The sequence below is a fragment of the Alternaria infectoria genome (genome assembly GCF_024043175.1).
Source record: "Alternaria infectoria strain BMP 0036 chromosome Unknown scaffold_49, whole genome shotgun sequence".
NCBI classification, from domain to species: Eukaryota; Fungi; Ascomycota; class Dothideomycetes; order Pleosporales; family Pleosporaceae; genus Alternaria; species Alternaria infectoria.
In genome coordinates, this window is record NW_026250738.1 from 73,012 (window position 1) to 90,681 (window position 17,670).

Sequence of the window (17,670 nt, forward strand, 5' to 3'; positions counted from 1 at the left end):
AATATGATTCCCCGACGTTTTACTACACCTCATATCAGGCGTAGAGGTGTCAGTCTTCTAATAAGTAAGTGAGGAAGTCTTCTAGACAGGGAAAGTCCAATCTCAGGTCCGCCGAAGGATGTGCGATCACGACATTTCTGCCCGTTGGTTCCGAAACACGACCCCGGACGTAGTAGTACGCGGGCCACTGATGACCATTCACATCCACATCTAGCTCTTCCCCCTCCGATCGCTCGTCTCTATTGCAAGGCAAAACGCAAAGAAACCTTAGCGCAGATCCATGGTCAACCATGAAACGGAACACCTGGCTTGCAAATTCTTGCATGAGAACTTGACAAAGAGGAACATGGCGATCTGCGGGTACCACCTCTTCGCCATCACGGTCCAAATCAATCTTAGGGGAGTTGAGGATGCGCAATACATCTAGTGTGGGATGCGTACAGAGTGCTGACTGGATTCAGTTAGCACTTATAACGTACTCGAAGCGATTGAAAGCTTACTAGCATAGACGAAAACTCCACGTCAGGCTTAAAGTTGATACCAGGCTGTGTATCAGAACTCATAGTTACCACTGGTATGTTGAGTGCCAACCACTTCAACTTAGTACAAGCTCGCAGTAAAGTTGCCATGTCTGTATCAGGGTAACGACGGGCTGGTTCTGACCTCCCAGTACCTATCATGAGCGAGTGGAGGGATTGACCATGTGTTATTATGTAGTCTTTGTCCACCAACCCATGCGACTCGAGCACTAGTCGTAGGATTCTGAGCTTCGGACACACTTTGAGTAGTCCTTCGATAGATTCCACTGTCTTTTGTGCCCCTTGGAGATGAAGTGGGAGTGCAATACAAAGATCTTGCAAGTCGCCAGTTCCGGAAGCATAGTATGAAGACAGTCCTTGCATGAAGAGTACGTGATGATCGCACCCTTGCACGTCCAGAGTGCACAGCTTGGAGAGATCGAGACTCTTGCAGATGGCTTGATGCCCAGGTCCTATAAGCCTCAGACCGTATAGTCGCAGTATTGTAAGACTCGCGAACAGCGGAAACTCCTTTGCATGACCCAGGATTGCGCACAGCGAGGTCTTCTTGTACTGAACCAACGAATGTGAGGTCAGTAGCAGTTCCTCTAGTCTCGGACACATCTTGGAAATAGATTCTATGCTCCTAAAAATGCGCTTCTCTGACACTTGGTGTGGGATAATCTCCAGTGTCATGGACGAGATGTTGGTCAGTGATAAACCAATCCACGTGTGATGCTCCGCAGAGTCAAGAGTAGTCGACTTCGATAGCCCCGGAGTAGTGAAATAAGTGAAGGTATCCAGCAGCTTGAGTTTGCGCTGGGATTGCAGAAGCATATGAAATGTGAGGGTCGTGATGTTGGCAGAGCTCGCAAAAGTCCAGAGTCTATCGTTTGGAATCGCGGTGAGGAGCATTTTCACAAAGTCTTCTCCGTCGGCCGAGCTTGCAGAGTCACCTACGTCCAGCTTCCGAACATTGCTCGTGATTCTGGACTCTGGATGTAGCAGTGTCGCAAGCTGTCGAGTAGAGACATCGCGAAAGTCTGTCTCGAGCTCTTCCCACATCATGGGTGCCATCAAATCTCTCAGTGCGCGGCTGATAAGGCAGACGCTACCCTGGTCAGGCTTTGATCGAATCTGTTCAAATTATCAGCGCTTTCCATATGTGTGAGGATCGCTACCACTTACGAACGCGAATACATTGCCGACCATTTCGGGCGGCAAGTCGGCGAAGGTCGCATACGCCATGTTGCGTTTGGAGGGCCGCTACAGTCGGTCGATCAATGGCGCAGTCGTGATCGAAGGAAGGTGGTGACTAGGAAGTGCCCAGGTAGAGTGAGAGCAATCGAGGTGAGGGTACGTGGCTCGTGCGATGTGTGCTCCTACACCGCCAAGACTTGTGGACGCGATAAGGGTCCAGCATGGCAGGGTGGGCACAGGAAGGAGCGCAATGATACTCAGCCGTCTCTTAGTCCGATTGTATGCTGCAGCCTGGAGGTATATATGGCGCCCTCTCTCATGTGGATCCATGATCAGTACCGTTGGCGCAGTGCCTTTGTGCGCCAGATACTGGATGAGCAAAGTCGTCATCCACCGAGTGTGAGTGACCTTCACGTTCGTACTCAGTATCTGTACAGTGGTTCTTGTCGTGTCTGACCGTGCCTTCCCTGACATGTTGTGATGACAGTCTTCGCGAGCAGTGCCCCGTCGCGCCTTCCAACCGCATACCCCATCTTTGCTGGCACCTCACATGCTCTCAAGCCTCATTCTCTACTTTACCATATCCACTCCCGCTTCCGTCAGTAGTAGCATGACGCTGAAACGACAACAGGCGACATGGCTACCTGCCCTGGAGTTCATCAAGCGAATGCGATTTGGACTTCCCTCATACGACGACGAAGACGGCAGTGCCTACATTCGCGCAGCAATGCCTGTTCTGCTGTTGACAGTTGGCCTAGATAGCACCATCTTTAGTCAAGCAGGTCGAGTGCCATTTGCGCAGCCGGTCGCATAGCATAGGCGTGTTGCTCACTGCACAATTCAGCCACAGATTGCAAATGCTGTAGTACGGGCTAGATGTGTCGAGTCGTGCTTCAATCTCATCTTCAAGCCCGAATTCTCGTAGTAGTGGGCGAGCCTCTTCCAGCGAACACCAGCGCACAGCGTTCATGTCGTCGATCGCGAGGCCTGGGACCATAGTAACGATAGAAGCCCGTTGCTTCTTCCGCTCTGAGCTGCATTGTGGTGTCGCCGGGGCGAGCATCAAGTTCAAGAGCGCCGGGTATTCGACGGATCCGTTTCGAACGTGCACTTACACTTTCTTCGTCGCATCCGCTGATGAATGATAGGCATACATATATATTGCGCTTTCGGGGAATGGAGGTTCGGAGGGCGCATCGTTATCTGGACGATTGCTCAGAAACAGGGTATGTCGGTGTCGGCGCGTGATGACGTTTGAAGGCCCTAATTAACCGTCAGCATAGGTAATCCGCTCTGCCCTCGCCCCACCATGCTGGAATAGTGTTCTTTTCCACTTCCTCCTACCACCTCATAATAGAAAGAAACTGAACTAGTTTGCAGACTACCTTGAGCTAAAAACTTGCAAAAGGTAGCCTAACATCAACGTAGGCTCTAGGGTGTTCAGCTTTTTCTTAGGTTCCAACGTTGACGTGCTACCATGCCTTTCGACCAAGTCGATTTCATCACGCTTCTGACAGACTACTACGACTTCTGCAATCGAGTCTTCTGGGATAATTCTGCCGTGTCCCCAGCCCCCGACAATGGCTGGCCATCCATCACACAATCCACCATGGCCAACCTGAACAAGACCGATGCAGTCATCGACTTGCTCCGCCACATGCCTTTTGTAGACTTTGTTGAGCCAGACAAAGCCTACGGCAAGCACGTCATCATGAAGAACACACGCATCCAGGATTACCGCAGCGATGCGATGCAGAAACGGATCCGCGAAGGCGATCTCGAATACTACGTTGAACCCATAGGCGATCCCTTACCGCCTTCATGTATCTCTTTCGGTAACAGCAACGGGCGTAATGGCTACAATCTTATCATCAACACGGCCGATGGCTACGTCTACTGGGGGGAACCTTGCGGCCTGCCCGACGAGCCAGCGCCAGAGCTCAATGCCGTGGTGCAAGAGCGCTACGCCAGGGACGAGAACGAGAGTTGGCGGGGGAGCTTCAATGTCTATCGCCCACGCGAGCTTTTTGCGCTCTGCAAACAACGGTTCCGCGAGCTGCGCTGGATAGGTCTCCAGACGGATATCATCGAGGCGGTACCGATGTACTGGGAGCTTGATGACGCGGACGACGAGTTCAATTCGCTTGTGCGCAAAATGAGAAGAGCTGGGTGGCCGGGAGACGGGCAAGGACGGGACTGGGAGCGAGAGGCATTTCGAGCGGGGCTCGATGTGTATAGCGATGAAGAGGACGAAGATGTCGTACAGGCGGCGACAGAAGGGCTAGACGACACTCATGTTCACTAGATACTTGGGCACTTCGTCCAGAGATCCAGCTGCTCTTAACACTACACGGCGCTTAGCAGAAGAAAGAGTGTAGCTCGTTGAAACGTGCTTGTGTAGTTCCGAGATCTGCCTCACCGTACGACACGGGCGGTTGACGAAGCTCACGACGCCTTGATCGGTCTTCTGTCGCACATGCATGTTCTTGTCAGCACATCCCTGATATCCAGAATCCTTCTCGAAATGCAACATACCAAGGCAAAGGCGTTGCCGACCAATTCGAGCTGTAAATCAGTAAGGTTTCTGTGCGTCATGGCTGGGCGTGGAGGTTATCGGGGGGCAGGCGCGGAGACATCTCATGTAGCAGCAGCGTCGATGAGAAGTAAGAAAGGTGCGTAGCGAGAAGGGTAGGAAGAACGCGCAGCTTTTGCAGTGTTGGCGTGCTGCCAAGACTTGTGGAAGTGAACAAAGTCCTTCACCCGGCATACGATAGAGCGCATACTAGGTTTTACTCCGATGTGGTACACGCTGAAGCATGCGTTACCCTCTTGATTTGCATACTATGAGATACAATACAGTTTCAACCCCACGATAGACATTAGCTAGAGAAGCGCCTGAGGATGAAGTCGCCAGGGTAGTTCCTCGATATCTTCTCCATCTCAACGCGCGCTGCACCTACTAGATTGCTGCCCGAACTATCTCCAACATTTCCGCGTGTGTGGATATACCAAGGCCAGAAATAACGATCTTCCATCGGCATACCTTCTTCAAAATCACTAGTGTCAAAGGATTCGACTAGGAGGAGTCTCGGGACTGTACCACACTGCGACATGTAACTGAAGACCTGGTCGCTGTAATGTTTCATGGCAGCCTCGCACGACGCACGGAAGCTGCGTTCCTCCATCAAAGGCGTCTCTTCAAATGTCTCCGAATCATAAGAAAATGTGATATCAGGCTCGCTAAGTATTTCCATGGTATGAAGACTGGGATGTGCGGCACATTGTGCCTACGATGCCAATCAATAAAGATACCAATACAAAAAGGACATTACTTACTAGTACATCTTTGAAAGCGGCACAATCCTACTCATTTGCGTTGAATTGAAATCCGTCCCCGACCTGTGTGATATATCCGCGATCGCTAGGTGGCAGATTGATGGCCAGTCCTCTGAGCTTTGTGCACGCCCTCAAAATTACCCCTACTTCGTCTTCCGAGTAGTAGTGCGACTGAGAATCCGTACTTTCGTTTCGGGATTTTTTGATGACGAGGTTACGGAGCGTTTCAGCGTGAGGCAGAAGACAACTTTTGTCGACAAGTTTGCCATTGCGAAGATTTAAGTCAAGATTCTCAAGTCTAGGGCAGACTTTGAGAAAGTTTTCAATGGATTCTGTGGTCTTGACCTGTACATCGTGTTCACCATCGTCATGGTAGGGATCAGGACCAGGTAGATCGATGCACAACTCCCTTAATTTACCGGGTGTCTCAATGTACGATTCTGAGAGACTCTCGAAGAACAGCGACATCGAGCTGCAGTCCTTGAGATGCAACTTCTCTAACCTTGCAACGTCGAAGTTGTGGGAGAACTGATATGAAGCATCCGGTACCAAGCTCATTGCCTCCATTTTGATAGACGTTAGATTGGAGAATAGGCGACTTTCCGGCGATAGCCAGAGCAGTCCTTGTAATGAGATCGGATCTTCATGTTCGCCTGACAATTCCAGCCTTTCGAGACTCAGGTAGAGGTCGATAAAGCTCTGCAGATCCCGGTAGACATCGTCGACCTTGTCTTCCCTCGTGCACTCTAGAATGAGAGTAATCTCCTCCAGTTCAGGCGTCAGCGATGCAACCCTCGCGCGGGATTCCTGGGAAACAATATGTGTGGCACGCGTCGAGCCAAGGCAGAGAGATGGAGTTACTGCATAGATTTTCTCGAGCTTGGTCTGCGATCGCAACAATTGCAAGAAAACCTCATGCTGCATGTCGCCGCCATAGGCCTGGAAAATGCGGAGTTTATCGCGTGGAAGTGCCAAGATCAGCGACTCGAGACGGTTATTCGAATCCTCATCCGTAAAGTCCTCAAAGCATAGATTCCGTACATGTGGGAGGATCCCAGAGTTAGGATCTAATAACGTCGTCAAAGAGCGGCCAGGGGAAGAGCCTTGGTGATCACCCAAGCTGAGTTCAAGCTTTTCCCACAAGATAGGAGCCATCAGCTCCCGCCATGAGCGGCTGACGAGACATACAACGCCTTGATCTTTCTTTTGCCGGATCTAACACATGTGTTAGCGCTTTCTGGCTTGCAGAGCGGCAATGCCCGGAACTTACGAAAGCGAAAACATTGACGACCAGCTCAGTTGGCAAATCGGAGAACGTCGCGCTCGCCATGGTGGTGTGGAATCGTGAGCGCGGATTGCTACGATCCTAGGTAGTGAAAGGGGGGAAGTTTGCGCGTCGCGGGTGGACGGCTCAGCATGAACATGGCTCGTGCGACGACGCGTCAATGTGTTGCCCCACCAACCCAAGGATTCAAGCAGGGAGAACTGCTCATCGTCGAACGTTCCCTGGAGCTTACATAGTATGCGAGTGTCATGAGGGCGTTGCAACTGCGACACCAACTACTGTGAAATGATGGAATGGAAGCGCAAAGTCGGATCGGGGTCGCAAGCGTGTAGATCAAGAAGTGAGAAGGGCGGGGCCAGAGCGCCAACGCGCCAACGTAGTGGGAGGCAAGAGTGAGTAAACACGACGCGCATCTTGTAGAAATCCAAGTCAAGTATGAAGGCAACAGTTGGAAACATCATCAAGTTAGCTCAGAGGCTGTCGCTCTGGCCTTGAAGACGGTGTGCCATACCATCACGTGACGCCGCGGCAACCTGGCGACCTCCGAGCAGTCCAAAAGCAAAGACACACACCCAGAGTATCACCAACCATAATTCCAATTTACTGAAGAGCGCCAGCCCGTATGCATAGATGCTGCGATCAATTAGGGCTGGTATAGACGCAGTCGAAGTAGTAGGAACAGTCCAAAGTTTGCCCGCTCGGAGTCGCTCCTTCCCATTGGACCCTCACCTGGCTACATACTCAGCTCCCATATTAAACGCGTGCTCATCGTCCCCAATATCTACCGCTCACTATATTAACCCATCAGATACTCGACCCCGCCATACGCATCACAAGCGACTCTTTATCATCCTGCGGATATCTGTCCAGGGGCACCGCCATCACCTCCCTCTTCCCTCTCGCATCACAAACATACCCTTTATTGAACAGATACGCAGGCCAGCAACACTCATCGAAGATTTGATAAGTAATGCTAGGCCGGGTGTCAAAGAATATGGGTGCGGTACCGCATTTTGCCATGAAGCGCATGATCTCCGTTGCGAAATTCTGGTACATAACGCGGGCTAAGCGATGTTCGGTGGAGTTGAGCGAGTCGGATTTGTGTGTTAATTCGATCTCTCCGAAATCTGGGAGGTTCAATATGCGGAGTGTGTGAAGCTGGGTGTGTTGGGCGAGTACGGTCTAGATGGGTTGTTGTTAGCTGGTAGTCTTATGGTGAGGAGTAAATAGGTTCTGGAACTTACGAGCATGGCTTCGAACTCAGTCTCTACATGTGTGAGAAAGTTTTGGGGTCTTCCCAGTCTGAAGTCATGAGCTAGATCGATAAGGGATCCTAGGCTCACTGCAGGGAGATTAATGGCGATGTTTGCGAGCTCTGAACAGGCGGCTAGGATCGCTTTGACGTCTTCCACAGCATATGAGCGCCCTCTCCTCTCCTCACCGGTACCCAGTCCCAGTAACTTGAGCTTAGACTGAGCGATGATAGCGTCTTTGTTTATCAAGGCATGGCGCGATGCGTCCAAGATGAGCTTGTCAAGTTTAGGACCAGTCTCGAGGAAGCGTTGGACAGCCTGAATGTCGTTGTCGGGATGAAGTGAATTAGAAGGGAAGAAGATCTCCAGATCGGAAAGATGGGAAAGATAACTGCCGTCACTGTTGGCGCGTTGTACCAGGAGGTTATCTAAGAAGGGCGCCATGTAATTGCAGCCAATCAGTGACAATGTGCGAAGGTTAGCAAAGTTCATGTTCCTGGAAATCGCCTTGTGGCTCATTCCAAGGTCGATAAGCTTCAGACGGAGGGTAGTGAGACTTGTCAGAATCGGCTCTTTTATGTCATGCCGTAGGACGTGTTGCATGTCCAACCGGTCGAGTGGACGATCGTCAAAGAGCGTGCCCACTATGGATAGGGTCTGCAGCTTGGGAACGTATGTGAGAAGTTTGCGGTAGTACTCAAAAGAGTTTTCCGCAACCTTCGGATGGCAATGAACATATACAGCTAGTCCAGTGAGGTCTTTCAGGGGAGGCTCCATCAAAGGACCAGCTGTGTGGAGAGGAAGTGGCCCCTTGCCCGTGAAGGCCTCGTCGGGCCTGATGCGGAAGTTCAATTCTTTGAGCTTCCGCTGGGATTTGAGGAGCATATGGATGGTATGACGGCTGGGTCTCAACGTGGTGGCCATGAAGTGCGTGATGCGATCGTGAGGTAGGAACGTTAACAGTAGACGTAATTTGTGCTCGATTTGATTCATTTCAAACGAATCGCCCGCGGCTCGTCGTGGTGTTGCTATGATAATCCGTCGGATATGAGGGAGTATCAAGCTCTGCGAATTGACAAGTGCTTTCATGGACTGAGATTTGCTTAGCAGAAGATCGGTGTTCAACGTGTACCACATCAGCGGTGCAAGATTAACGCGCCATTTGTGGCAGACGAGAGAAACGGCTTGCATATCCTCTTTGCTTCGGATCTCATCAAAGATCATGCTGAGCAGCTCTGTTGGAAGGGCGGAGAAACTCATCTTGGCGGAAGCTGCGTGGAGTTGAGTCGAGACTGTCTCGTGTGGGTGGAAGTTGATAATGGGACTGGATGAACACAGATAACTATGGTCAGCGGTGTCGATACGGAGTGCGCACGAGTCACTGCTAAAACAGTCATAGTCCTGGTTTCACAAACCTGCTTGCTGCCTTCAATTCACTGAGTGGAAGAATACCTGACTGCAGCGCTCCACCCAAGAGGTATGCGCCACATTCTACGACGCAGCAGAGAAGACGCTGACCGTCTCACGATCGCTTCATTCACCCTACCCTGCGTCTTGTTCGCACCATGATACCGTCTTAGACTCCATGCGGCGCGACACGAGTATTCGCCCCAGAAAGGTCGTAGTCGGTGTAGTGGCAATAATCCAAGAGCGAAGTTCGGCCGGGGCACACCAGTTACAGTGGCAGGTACGACCAAAAGGGCTTGGGATGATTGCCACTCGATAGGCATTGTCGCATATTCAGTGTAGAGCGTAAATAGGCAGCCAGTCAGCGTACAGAGCAGCGGTGGTAGGGGTTCGGATGGTGCAGCGACATGGGTGTGGTGAGCAATGGTGCGTCGGCTGATCCAAAAATAGACGGACGATGCTGGGGTACCGCTCAGCTGGCATAACTGACCAAAATGCCCCGAAGCAGGCAGGCACGACCCGCCATAGCACCTGAACGACCGCAAATTACCACCCGCTGGACCCTCGACGACGCGACTCCATAGCGCGCTGCGACGGCAAACGACGTAATCGCCCTCTCGCGACTGCCCTGACCGAGCGACGGCGCTGGGCGCATCGCATCCTATCGTTGGACCTCTTCGCGCTGCACTCGCCGGCTCCGCTGCGACAGCAGGCGCTGCTGAGGACTCCCCTTGGGGCCAGAAGAAGCAAACCTCGGGACTGGCTCTATATCCATGGCCTGCTATTGGCATTAGCGCGGCCGCGAATCATCTCGACGCCCTCATGGCATGCTGACGGGCCGAGGAAGCAGCAGAGCGCGTTACACTGTGGAGAACCATGCAGGTCGACTTTGGCGACGAGGGAGAGACGGAGCACAGCCTGCACCTGACAGCCAACGCCCACCAGCACTACGAACACGCGGGGCCTGGCAGCGGGCCGGCCTACTCGCCCTTCCGGCATCCAGGCGGCGGTGGTGTGGCAGCGATTGATCCGGGACTGGAGCAGAGCACAGGTGCCAGCCGCAATGTGCACACGCCCATTCCCCAGTCCAGTCATCTACTTCAGCCAGACAATGCCCATAACCTCGCCCACGGCTTCTACGCCGACATGCGCAGCTCGCAGACTCCCCCGGCGTCTGCGCATGCCTCGCCGCGCTTCGCTGCCATATCGCCCACCAGCCAGCCGCGCCAGCCATCTGCCCACTACGAGCCCGCCGACCGCGACACGCCCTCGCGCAATGTAGCCGACGACACCATCGACGACGCCTACGCGACCTTTATCCTCTACTGCAACCCCAACTTCCCCACCACCATCGACACGAGCGAACTCGTCAAGCTGTTCCGGACGCCGCCCAAGAGCGACGGCAACGCATTCAACACATGGACCCTCTTCGAGCTGATACGCAAGCTGGACGCCAAAGAAATCAAGACGTGGACACAGCTGGCGCTGGATCTGGGCGTCAAGCCGCCGAACACGGACGAGGGACAGAGCACCCAGAAGGTGCAGCAGTACTCAGTCAGACTAAAGGTAAGAGCCTCAAATTCATTCACACTTCTTATATCCGGCAATCGCCGAGTCATTTTCTACACATTCTCCGAGTTCTGGCCCAGCGGGCTCCAACAATGTCTCATGCATGTCATCCGGGTCGTGCGGCGCAGTCGACTTCAGCCTCAAACGCCTCATTGTGATCCGAACCACCTACTTGGTATCCGGCGCAGTGTGCGAACCGAGCCACTCACTATGTGAGATATCTGAGATGTACTGTTCCTCACGACTTGGTCGAAGATGGGGCCTCTGCAGGTCAGAGGGGCAGCGCATTCCGACCTGGCCCCCAATCACTTGTCATTTCAGACATCATTCCGACCTTTGCTAACCATCACAGCGATGGATGCGCGCCATGCACATCGACGCCTTCTTCGAATATCTGCTGGGCAAGCAGCACCCCTACTTCCTGCAAATACCTCCTCCTCACAATCCCTTTCCGGCTGACGGGCGGGATGGCGTACCTCTGGAGGAAGATCTGGCTATCCGCGCTCTCGATCCCAAGTTCAAACCGAAGCGTGGGCGGCGAAAAGCTGATGACGGAGAGGACGACATCGACTTTGACGAAGGCACACCGGCTCGTAAGCGCCCGCAGTTGGATACGTCAATACCGTTTGGCAACGTGCTGCAGCCCCAATCAGCGTATCCCACTAGCGCCCATCCTCACAACATGCACGGAGGCTTCCTCACACCTCAAGAAGCGTGGACTGCAGTCTCAACCGTCACACCCTCTTCGGCCTTAACAGCAGCTTCAGCACCAAGTCGTTTAGGCCAAAGCCTGACACCATATACCGATTCGCCAATGTCTGGACAACACATACGATGGCGACTGAATCCTCACGACACGCCTCAAACGCCTCATCCACTCTCTGCGGTAACACCACAATCCGCATACCCCTTCTTCGATGAGCCCCAGTCAGCCGTCACGCCTTCCAGTGCGAGATCACGCTCTCGCCGGCGTCACGGCCCCGCTGTGTCGTCGGCATGGTCGACCAACAACACCTCGTCTACCGGCAAGCTTCGTGGCCGGCCGCCGAGCAATCGATCGTTTCGAGATGGACCGTATAACACGTTTCCGGCCAACCCGAAGACCAAAGAAGGCCCACCAATTGACCGCACTCCAGGCAACCTGACACCGATAGTTGAGCGGGCGCACTCTGACCCTCCAGCACCCGAGAACTCCTTCCGCTTTCCGCCAACCCCAGCGTCTGCCATATCGCCTTCCAAGATGGAAGGCCAGCTCATGGGTGGGGCGCCCCAGAAGCAGCGACTGAGTCTCCAGGTCCCTCCAAACGTCGGAAATCCGGTCGTGAGACTAGTCACACCAACAGTACTCGTCAACGGAGAACAGAACGACTCTCCAGGCACCGGGCTAGGCCCCTCCCCGATAAGCGCCGCTTCGACACAGGTGTCGCCCGCACATGGCTACGAACAACAAAGTATGTACCAAAAACAAGACAACAGGCCAACACACCAAACTTACCACGGCGCGCTCACTCCCTCTGAAACACCCGCCCAACAACGACCACCACCCCCAATGCGGTCGCAAACCTCACCAGACCTCTCGATTTCATCCCCATCTCTCCCTTCAATCCCTCTCGAAACACTCAACCGCGCCTTAGCCGCCGAACTAATCCGCGCCCCGCTAACCGGTCGCCGGAAGCGCTTACGAGGCAACGAAGCAAAGACCCTGGCTACTGCTATCCTCCAACCGCTCTACTCAAAACCAACATCGGGATTGCCGTCCTCCCCAGCTAAAGTCATGTCCGACCAAGCCCTCGGCATAGCAATAAGCAGCTGTCTGGGTCTCACAAGCGCAGTCGGCATCGGTATCGGCGGCCCCACGGGTGGTGTGCGTCGCGTCGAATGCATACGCTTCCGTATCGGAGGTGATGGCTATGAAAGTCCCATCGACGACGACGAAGACGATGGTGATGCCAGTACGGTGGATAACCTACGGTCTCACCCTGGTAACTCGGGTAGTCGCATCAAAGAAACTTTCGACGTCTTCTTCGCTGTGAATTTTGGTGGGTTGACTGGGGAGTGGGTTGCCAAGGGTCTTGAAATACGGAATGACAACACCGAAGACGGAAGTGCAGAGAGGAGAGGAGATGGCGATGCAGGACTTGACAGGGACGGTTCTGGGGCAAGTCAGATGACGCCTGCGGCATGGAAAGCCAAGTTCCTAGACATGCAGCGACGGTTATGGGAGAGAGAAGAAGAGGTCAAGAGTCTCAAAGATCGCATTCTTGAGGCTGTGCTATAAGAGGAGGAACAGTTTCGTTTCGTTTTCAAGCGGGTAAAATCATAGGGTGGGTTGATGTTGATGTTCTCTTTTCATGTTTGTGTATATTGGGCGTATATGGAATGATTGGGTTGGGTAAGGTAAGGTTGGGAGGTTGGATCTGCTATATACCCCAGTTTGCTATTTGGTATTCTTACTCTTGGGACTGGGATTGGGAATGGGATTTGGGTTGGGGTTGGGGATGGGGATGATAGGGGATGGTAGGGGATGACAGGGGAAGGGTGTGGATGGATATATGGAAGGGAAAAACTTGGATGTAGGTAGCATAGCGTGTAGGTTGTTTTCTGGACTAAATGCATAGTATCGTTGTATCTTGATCACATGTACTCCGAAGCACGCCTCAAGTCATATCTGCAAGTGTATCGTCTCTTGGTTCTCGGTAGCTACAGCATAGACACGCCCTCAATAACCTTAGCTGCGACGAAGTCACACCTCCAATTTGATACAAGATGTTGGAGATGTACAAGGAAGGAACAACATTCTTGCTGTTATTGGCATTTATAGCGTACCTAGACGTAAGAATCATCCCATGTATACCTCTTCTGCACGTACCATGTTGAATTACGATTCGAATTTACACACAGCTTGCTGGGCCATCAGATGGTGGTTCTGTGTAAGATATTGAATGGGCACATTGGGTTGACATGATCAAGTTTCGCAACCGCTCTGGGCAAGTATCCGGACAGCTCACGGTTACTGAACTGTCCGGACACTTGCCCAGAGCGGTTGCGAAACTTGATCATGTCGAACTACCATCCGATAACCAAGCAAGCGGTGAGGGCATACATGGAATGTCTCCATCTCCCTTTGCAACGACGGAGCCATGCCTTCTACTTGTCACCCGATACTGGAATCGATATTTGATAGGAGGAGGCCGTCACGCCCCATCCTTCTCCCACGGCTTCTTCCTCTTCGGCTTACTAGCTTCCGTGCCCTGGCCCTCTAGTACCGTCGGCGGAATCTCTTTGATACCCGGCACGGGCTTTCCGCTTGTGATTAGCTCGACGATGTGGGCGAAGGATGTGGGGTAGGGTGCTGGTGGTTCGGCTGTGGTTGTGGGTGGGGGCATGATGCCGCTTGACGAGCTGCTTGGAGGGAGGTCGCTGGTTATGGGGAGGCTGGTTGTGGATGCGTTGGGTGTGGTGCCCGCTGGGAGCATCTCGTCCACCACGGAGGAGGCGAGGACGTTGTGCGGGGTTGGGGGTGTGGGTGGGGGGCGGTTGCGGGCGCTGCGGTAGGCTTTGTAGGCGTTGAAGTCGATGTTTTTGTTGTATTTTCTGTGGGGTGTTAGTAAACATCGTTCTTGAAAAATAGAAATCTCACGCGTCCCAATTGGGCTGCGATAGATGCAGTAGTAGAAGTCTCGAACCGAACGTACCTCGCATAGTAGAAACACCGCGCCCGCAGTGCTAGCTCGGTCGTTTGTTCTGGCGTGCTGTTGCTGCCGATGATGGCCTGCAGACCGGCCTGGAACTCGATGTCATCGTCCCAGTTGTAGCGATCCAGAGCCTCATAGATGTCGTTTAGCCCGTCGTCGGTAACGCTCATAGCGGGGGATTGGGCAACTTGAGAGCCCTAGGAGAAAGTGAAGATTGGAAAGGTGATACAATTCACGACCTCAAGGGTCTAAAGTCCACACGTTCATGGGTGACAAAGCATGGGTGCAGTTGCAACCCGACGAAGACTGCAACGGTGGTACGTGTGGGGTAAAGGAAGCCCGAGGTGCCAGGTGGATGAGCGAGGCTCCAAGCTTCCAGACTACGCCTCGCTAAACGTGCGCCAAGTTTCTGCAGCTTCAGCCCACGACCACGGAGCTCTCCAACCTTCTCTCACCCCTCACTCCTCAACAACCACTTGCACCCTTCCCAACCACTTTCCCGCCTTCTTTTCTTGTTCATTGAGCTTCAATTCCTTCGATACCCGTTTTGATACCCACGTTACACAGCCATGTCCGAGTTCATCGGGTTAGTCGCAGCTCTCCAATTCGAGCTGGAGCTCCAGCTGACGTCGGACGCGTAGATCTCGCATTTCTCTCATCTCCAAGAGTGACATCCGGTGAGTCCTCCATCGCGTGAATGCATTGCGCGACGCGACTAACAGCCCCCAGCTATGTCGGCACTCTCGTCGAGATCAACTCAGAAGCCTCCACAGTCTCATTAGACAATGTGCGCTCCTTCGGCACAGAGGGCCGCAAGGGCGGCAAAGACGAATACCCACCGTCAGACGTCGTGTACGAGCAAATTGTCTTCCGAGGCAGCGATGTGAAGGATCTGCGCATCGAAGAGCCTGTCAAGGAGAAGGCTCAGCCTGCCATGCCGCAGGACCCAGCCATCATCGGAGTAAGTCTACACAACCACCCTTTCTTTTCTTTTTCGATGATGTAAAATTTTCGGATGTAAATCATTTAAACCACCGAGAGCGCAAAACCGTGTGGATATTTTCCGTTGCCTTCCTTCTGAGATCCCTATACCCAACCTGCTTCTTCTACATACTTCACGAAGCCAAAGCTGACGCGACGCATGCGCCACAGGTACAACAACCCCAGTCGCGGCAAGAGGGCAGTCCACAAGATCTTGCCGGTCGTCAACAACCACCGCCGAACTTTCCTCAACCAGGTCAATTCCCGCCTGGTGGATACCCTCCGTTCGGTGGCCCTGGCGGCCCTGGTGCATATGGAAACAGATTCGGTCCTCCAGGTGGTTTCCCTGGTGGTCCTGGTGGCCCAGGTCCTTTCCCTGGAGGTCCACCGGGCGCGTTTGGCATGCCGCCGCCTCCATTCGGAGCGCCTCCAGGCTGGTTCCCTCCGGGTCACGGCTTCCAGCAGCCACCTGGTCCCTTTTCGCCTAACATGCCCATTGGCCCTCCCGGCCTGAACCAGAACCAACCTCCACAAGGCCCACGGGGTCCTCAGGGTCCTCAAGCAGGCAAGGATGAGAAGCCGGGTCAGGTCCAGCAACCGAAGGTAGCAGAGGCAGACGGTGCATCATCCAAGCCACAACCTAAGAACGGCGCGAAGGCATCACCGGCTGCAGCAGGCAAGCAGGCTCCCCCGCCACCAGTCGACTCGAAGCCCGATGTATCGGCTGCGTTGGCACCACCCCACCCCCAAAACGGTCAACAACCCGCGAAGGGTACGCCTAGCGGACCCAAGGGTGGTCGAATCATTCCTGCTGTACCAATTCCCAGCCCAAGGGCGACCAAGGCTGCGCCTCAAGCACAACAAGGTGCCGGCCCCTCTGCCGCTCCTGCGCAAATGCCCACTGCTGCCCAGCAACAAAACGCTACTCAGTTAGCAACTGCTGCTGTCGCTGAGGCCATGGCGAAGCTCAACCTCCAGAACAAGGGCCAGGCACCAGGTCAACCGCAAGGTCAACCGCCTGTCTCGGACCCGATGAACAACTTGGCACAGCAGGTGCAAGGCATGCGCGAACAGCAAAGCCGCCAGCACCAGCCTCGTCAACGAGGAACAGGAGAGTTCCGTGGTCGGGGCGGAAGAGGAGGACGAGGTGGTGCTCACCCTCAACATCCCAAGATGGAAGTGCCCACAACCGACTTTGACTTTGAGTCGTCCAACGCAAAGTTCAACAAGCAGGACTTGGTCAAGGAAGCCATCGCATCTGGATCCCCGATGGGCGATGCCCCAGCTGTCCCTGCTGGCGAGGCTTCCACGGAGAAGGAAGAAGTCGTCATCCCTGGTGGATCCATGTACGACAAGAGCTCCTTCTTCGACAACATCTCGAGCGAGCTAAAAGACAGAAAAGAGGCCACCACCCGTGGTCAAGAGTTCAGGAGCCAGGAGCGCCAGAAGAACATGGAGACCTTTGGCCAGGGCAGCGTTGACGGCTACCGGGGTGGTCGAGGACGTGGCCGTGGACGCGGACGCGGTCGGGGCTTTGGCTACCGTGGCCGTGGCGCACCCAGAGGTCGCGGCGGCGCTGAGTTTGGTGCCCAGCCTGCCGCTTAGTGGGCGGGAGGACCTGCCAATCCAAACTCATACCTCAGCCTTGAAGGCGTCGCGCTTTACTAGCATTTCCTTTCCGTCCATCTCTGCAGCCTTGTGTATAGCTTCCAGCACGGCGAGCGTCTTATGTGTCTTTTTATCCTCCCCAAAGCCCTATGGGCACGACTCTCTTGCGTTTTCTGGGGCGGCATCTTATCTGATTTGCTCCGCTTTGTATTTGTAGATCTACATCGTGGCGATGTGAAGCGGGAGTCAAAAGCTGGGAATACTTGGGGGTGTGGTATACAGGACAGGGCCCGAAGGCATACGTGCTATGACATGCAATGAAGATTATGAAGACTCACATCTGGTGTTTCGGTGTTTGTGCTATTTGACGTGGAAGGTTTACTCTGTTGCCCTGACCTGATACTGTGTGAAAGGTACTACAGTCGCTCAACATGTATTTCTCATTACTAATTTACTATACACAACAGTTCTGACACCCACCGGTATTCGCCCTGCCCATAACATCGCTAAATGAATCTGTACCATGTACCATGAATAACAACCAATCCCTCCCGCCCCTCTGCCTCCCCTCACTCCTCAGCGCCTATCCCAACCTCTTAATAGCCTTCCCCTCCGCCTTATTGCTCTTACCCCAGGCCTTCATCCTCGCCGCCTTGTCCACCTTGTCTTGCGCCTTCTTATCCTTGTCCTTTTTCTTATCGTCATCCTTCTTCTTCTTGTCATCTTGCTTGTTCTTCTCCTTAGCCAGGTTGATGCAGCGTCGGCATACATTGTTACCCTGCCTGTTCACTTCGGGGGGGGGGGGGGGGGGGGGTGGG

General features: G+C 53.7%; 7 protein-coding genes across 7 annotated transcripts; 3 read left to right on the forward strand and 4 right to left on the reverse strand.

The window, feature by feature from the left end:
* Nucleotides 1-423: 423 nt before the first annotated feature.
* On the reverse strand, nt 424-1,766 carry J4E92_010984 (uncharacterized protein; the record flags this gene model as incomplete). Its single annotated transcript, XM_051502317.1, has 3 exons — nt 424-451; nt 664-1,655; nt 1,707-1,766. The coding sequence occupies 3 exons, from the start codon at nt 1,764-1,766 to the stop codon at nt 424-426; spliced, it is 1,080 nt and encodes a 359-aa protein (XP_051347486.1).
* A 1,429-nt stretch (nt 1,767-3,195) lies between these two features.
* On the forward strand, nt 3,196-4,023 carry J4E92_010985 (uncharacterized protein; the record flags this gene model as incomplete). The annotated part of the gene is made up of 1 exon (XM_051502318.1): nt 3,196-4,023. The coding sequence occupies one exon, from the start codon at nt 3,196-3,198 to the stop codon at nt 4,021-4,023; it is 828 nt and encodes a 275-aa protein (XP_051347487.1).
* A 1,058-nt stretch (nt 4,024-5,081) lies between these two features.
* Nucleotides 5,082-6,384, reverse strand: J4E92_010986 (uncharacterized protein; the record flags this gene model as incomplete). The annotated part of the gene is made up of 2 exons (XM_051502319.1): nt 5,082-6,269; nt 6,325-6,384. The coding sequence occupies 2 exons, from the start codon at nt 6,382-6,384 to the stop codon at nt 5,082-5,084; spliced, it is 1,248 nt and encodes a 415-aa protein (XP_051347488.1).
* Nucleotides 6,385-7,143: 759 nt separating this feature from the next.
* Nucleotides 7,144-8,852, reverse strand: J4E92_010987 (uncharacterized protein; the record flags this gene model as incomplete). Its single annotated transcript, XM_051502320.1, has 2 exons — nt 7,144-7,521; nt 7,584-8,852. The coding sequence occupies 2 exons, from the start codon at nt 8,850-8,852 to the stop codon at nt 7,144-7,146; spliced, it is 1,647 nt and encodes a 548-aa protein (XP_051347489.1).
* Nucleotides 8,853-9,875: 1,023 nt separating this feature from the next.
* J4E92_010988 (uncharacterized protein) lies at nt 9,876-12,846 on the forward strand (the record flags this gene model as incomplete). The annotated part of the gene is made up of 2 exons (XM_051502321.1): nt 9,876-10,565; nt 10,921-12,846. The coding sequence occupies 2 exons, from the start codon at nt 9,876-9,878 to the stop codon at nt 12,844-12,846; spliced, it is 2,616 nt and encodes an 871-aa protein (XP_051347490.1).
* A 916-nt stretch (nt 12,847-13,762) lies between these two features.
* On the reverse strand, nt 13,763-14,433 carry J4E92_010989 (uncharacterized protein; the record flags this gene model as incomplete). The annotated part of the gene is made up of 2 exons (XM_051502322.1): nt 13,763-14,162; nt 14,264-14,433. 2 exons carry the CDS (start codon nt 14,431-14,433, stop codon nt 13,763-13,765), a joined length of 570 nt encoding a protein of 189 aa, XP_051347491.1.
* A 399-nt stretch (nt 14,434-14,832) lies between these two features.
* On the forward strand, nt 14,833-16,849 carry J4E92_010990 (uncharacterized protein; the record flags this gene model as incomplete). Its single annotated transcript, XM_051502323.1, has 4 exons — nt 14,833-14,849; nt 14,905-14,940; nt 14,993-15,224; nt 15,431-16,849. The coding sequence occupies 4 exons, from the start codon at nt 14,833-14,835 to the stop codon at nt 16,847-16,849; spliced, it is 1,704 nt and encodes a 567-aa protein (XP_051347492.1).
* Nucleotides 16,850-17,670: the final 821 nt, after the last annotated feature.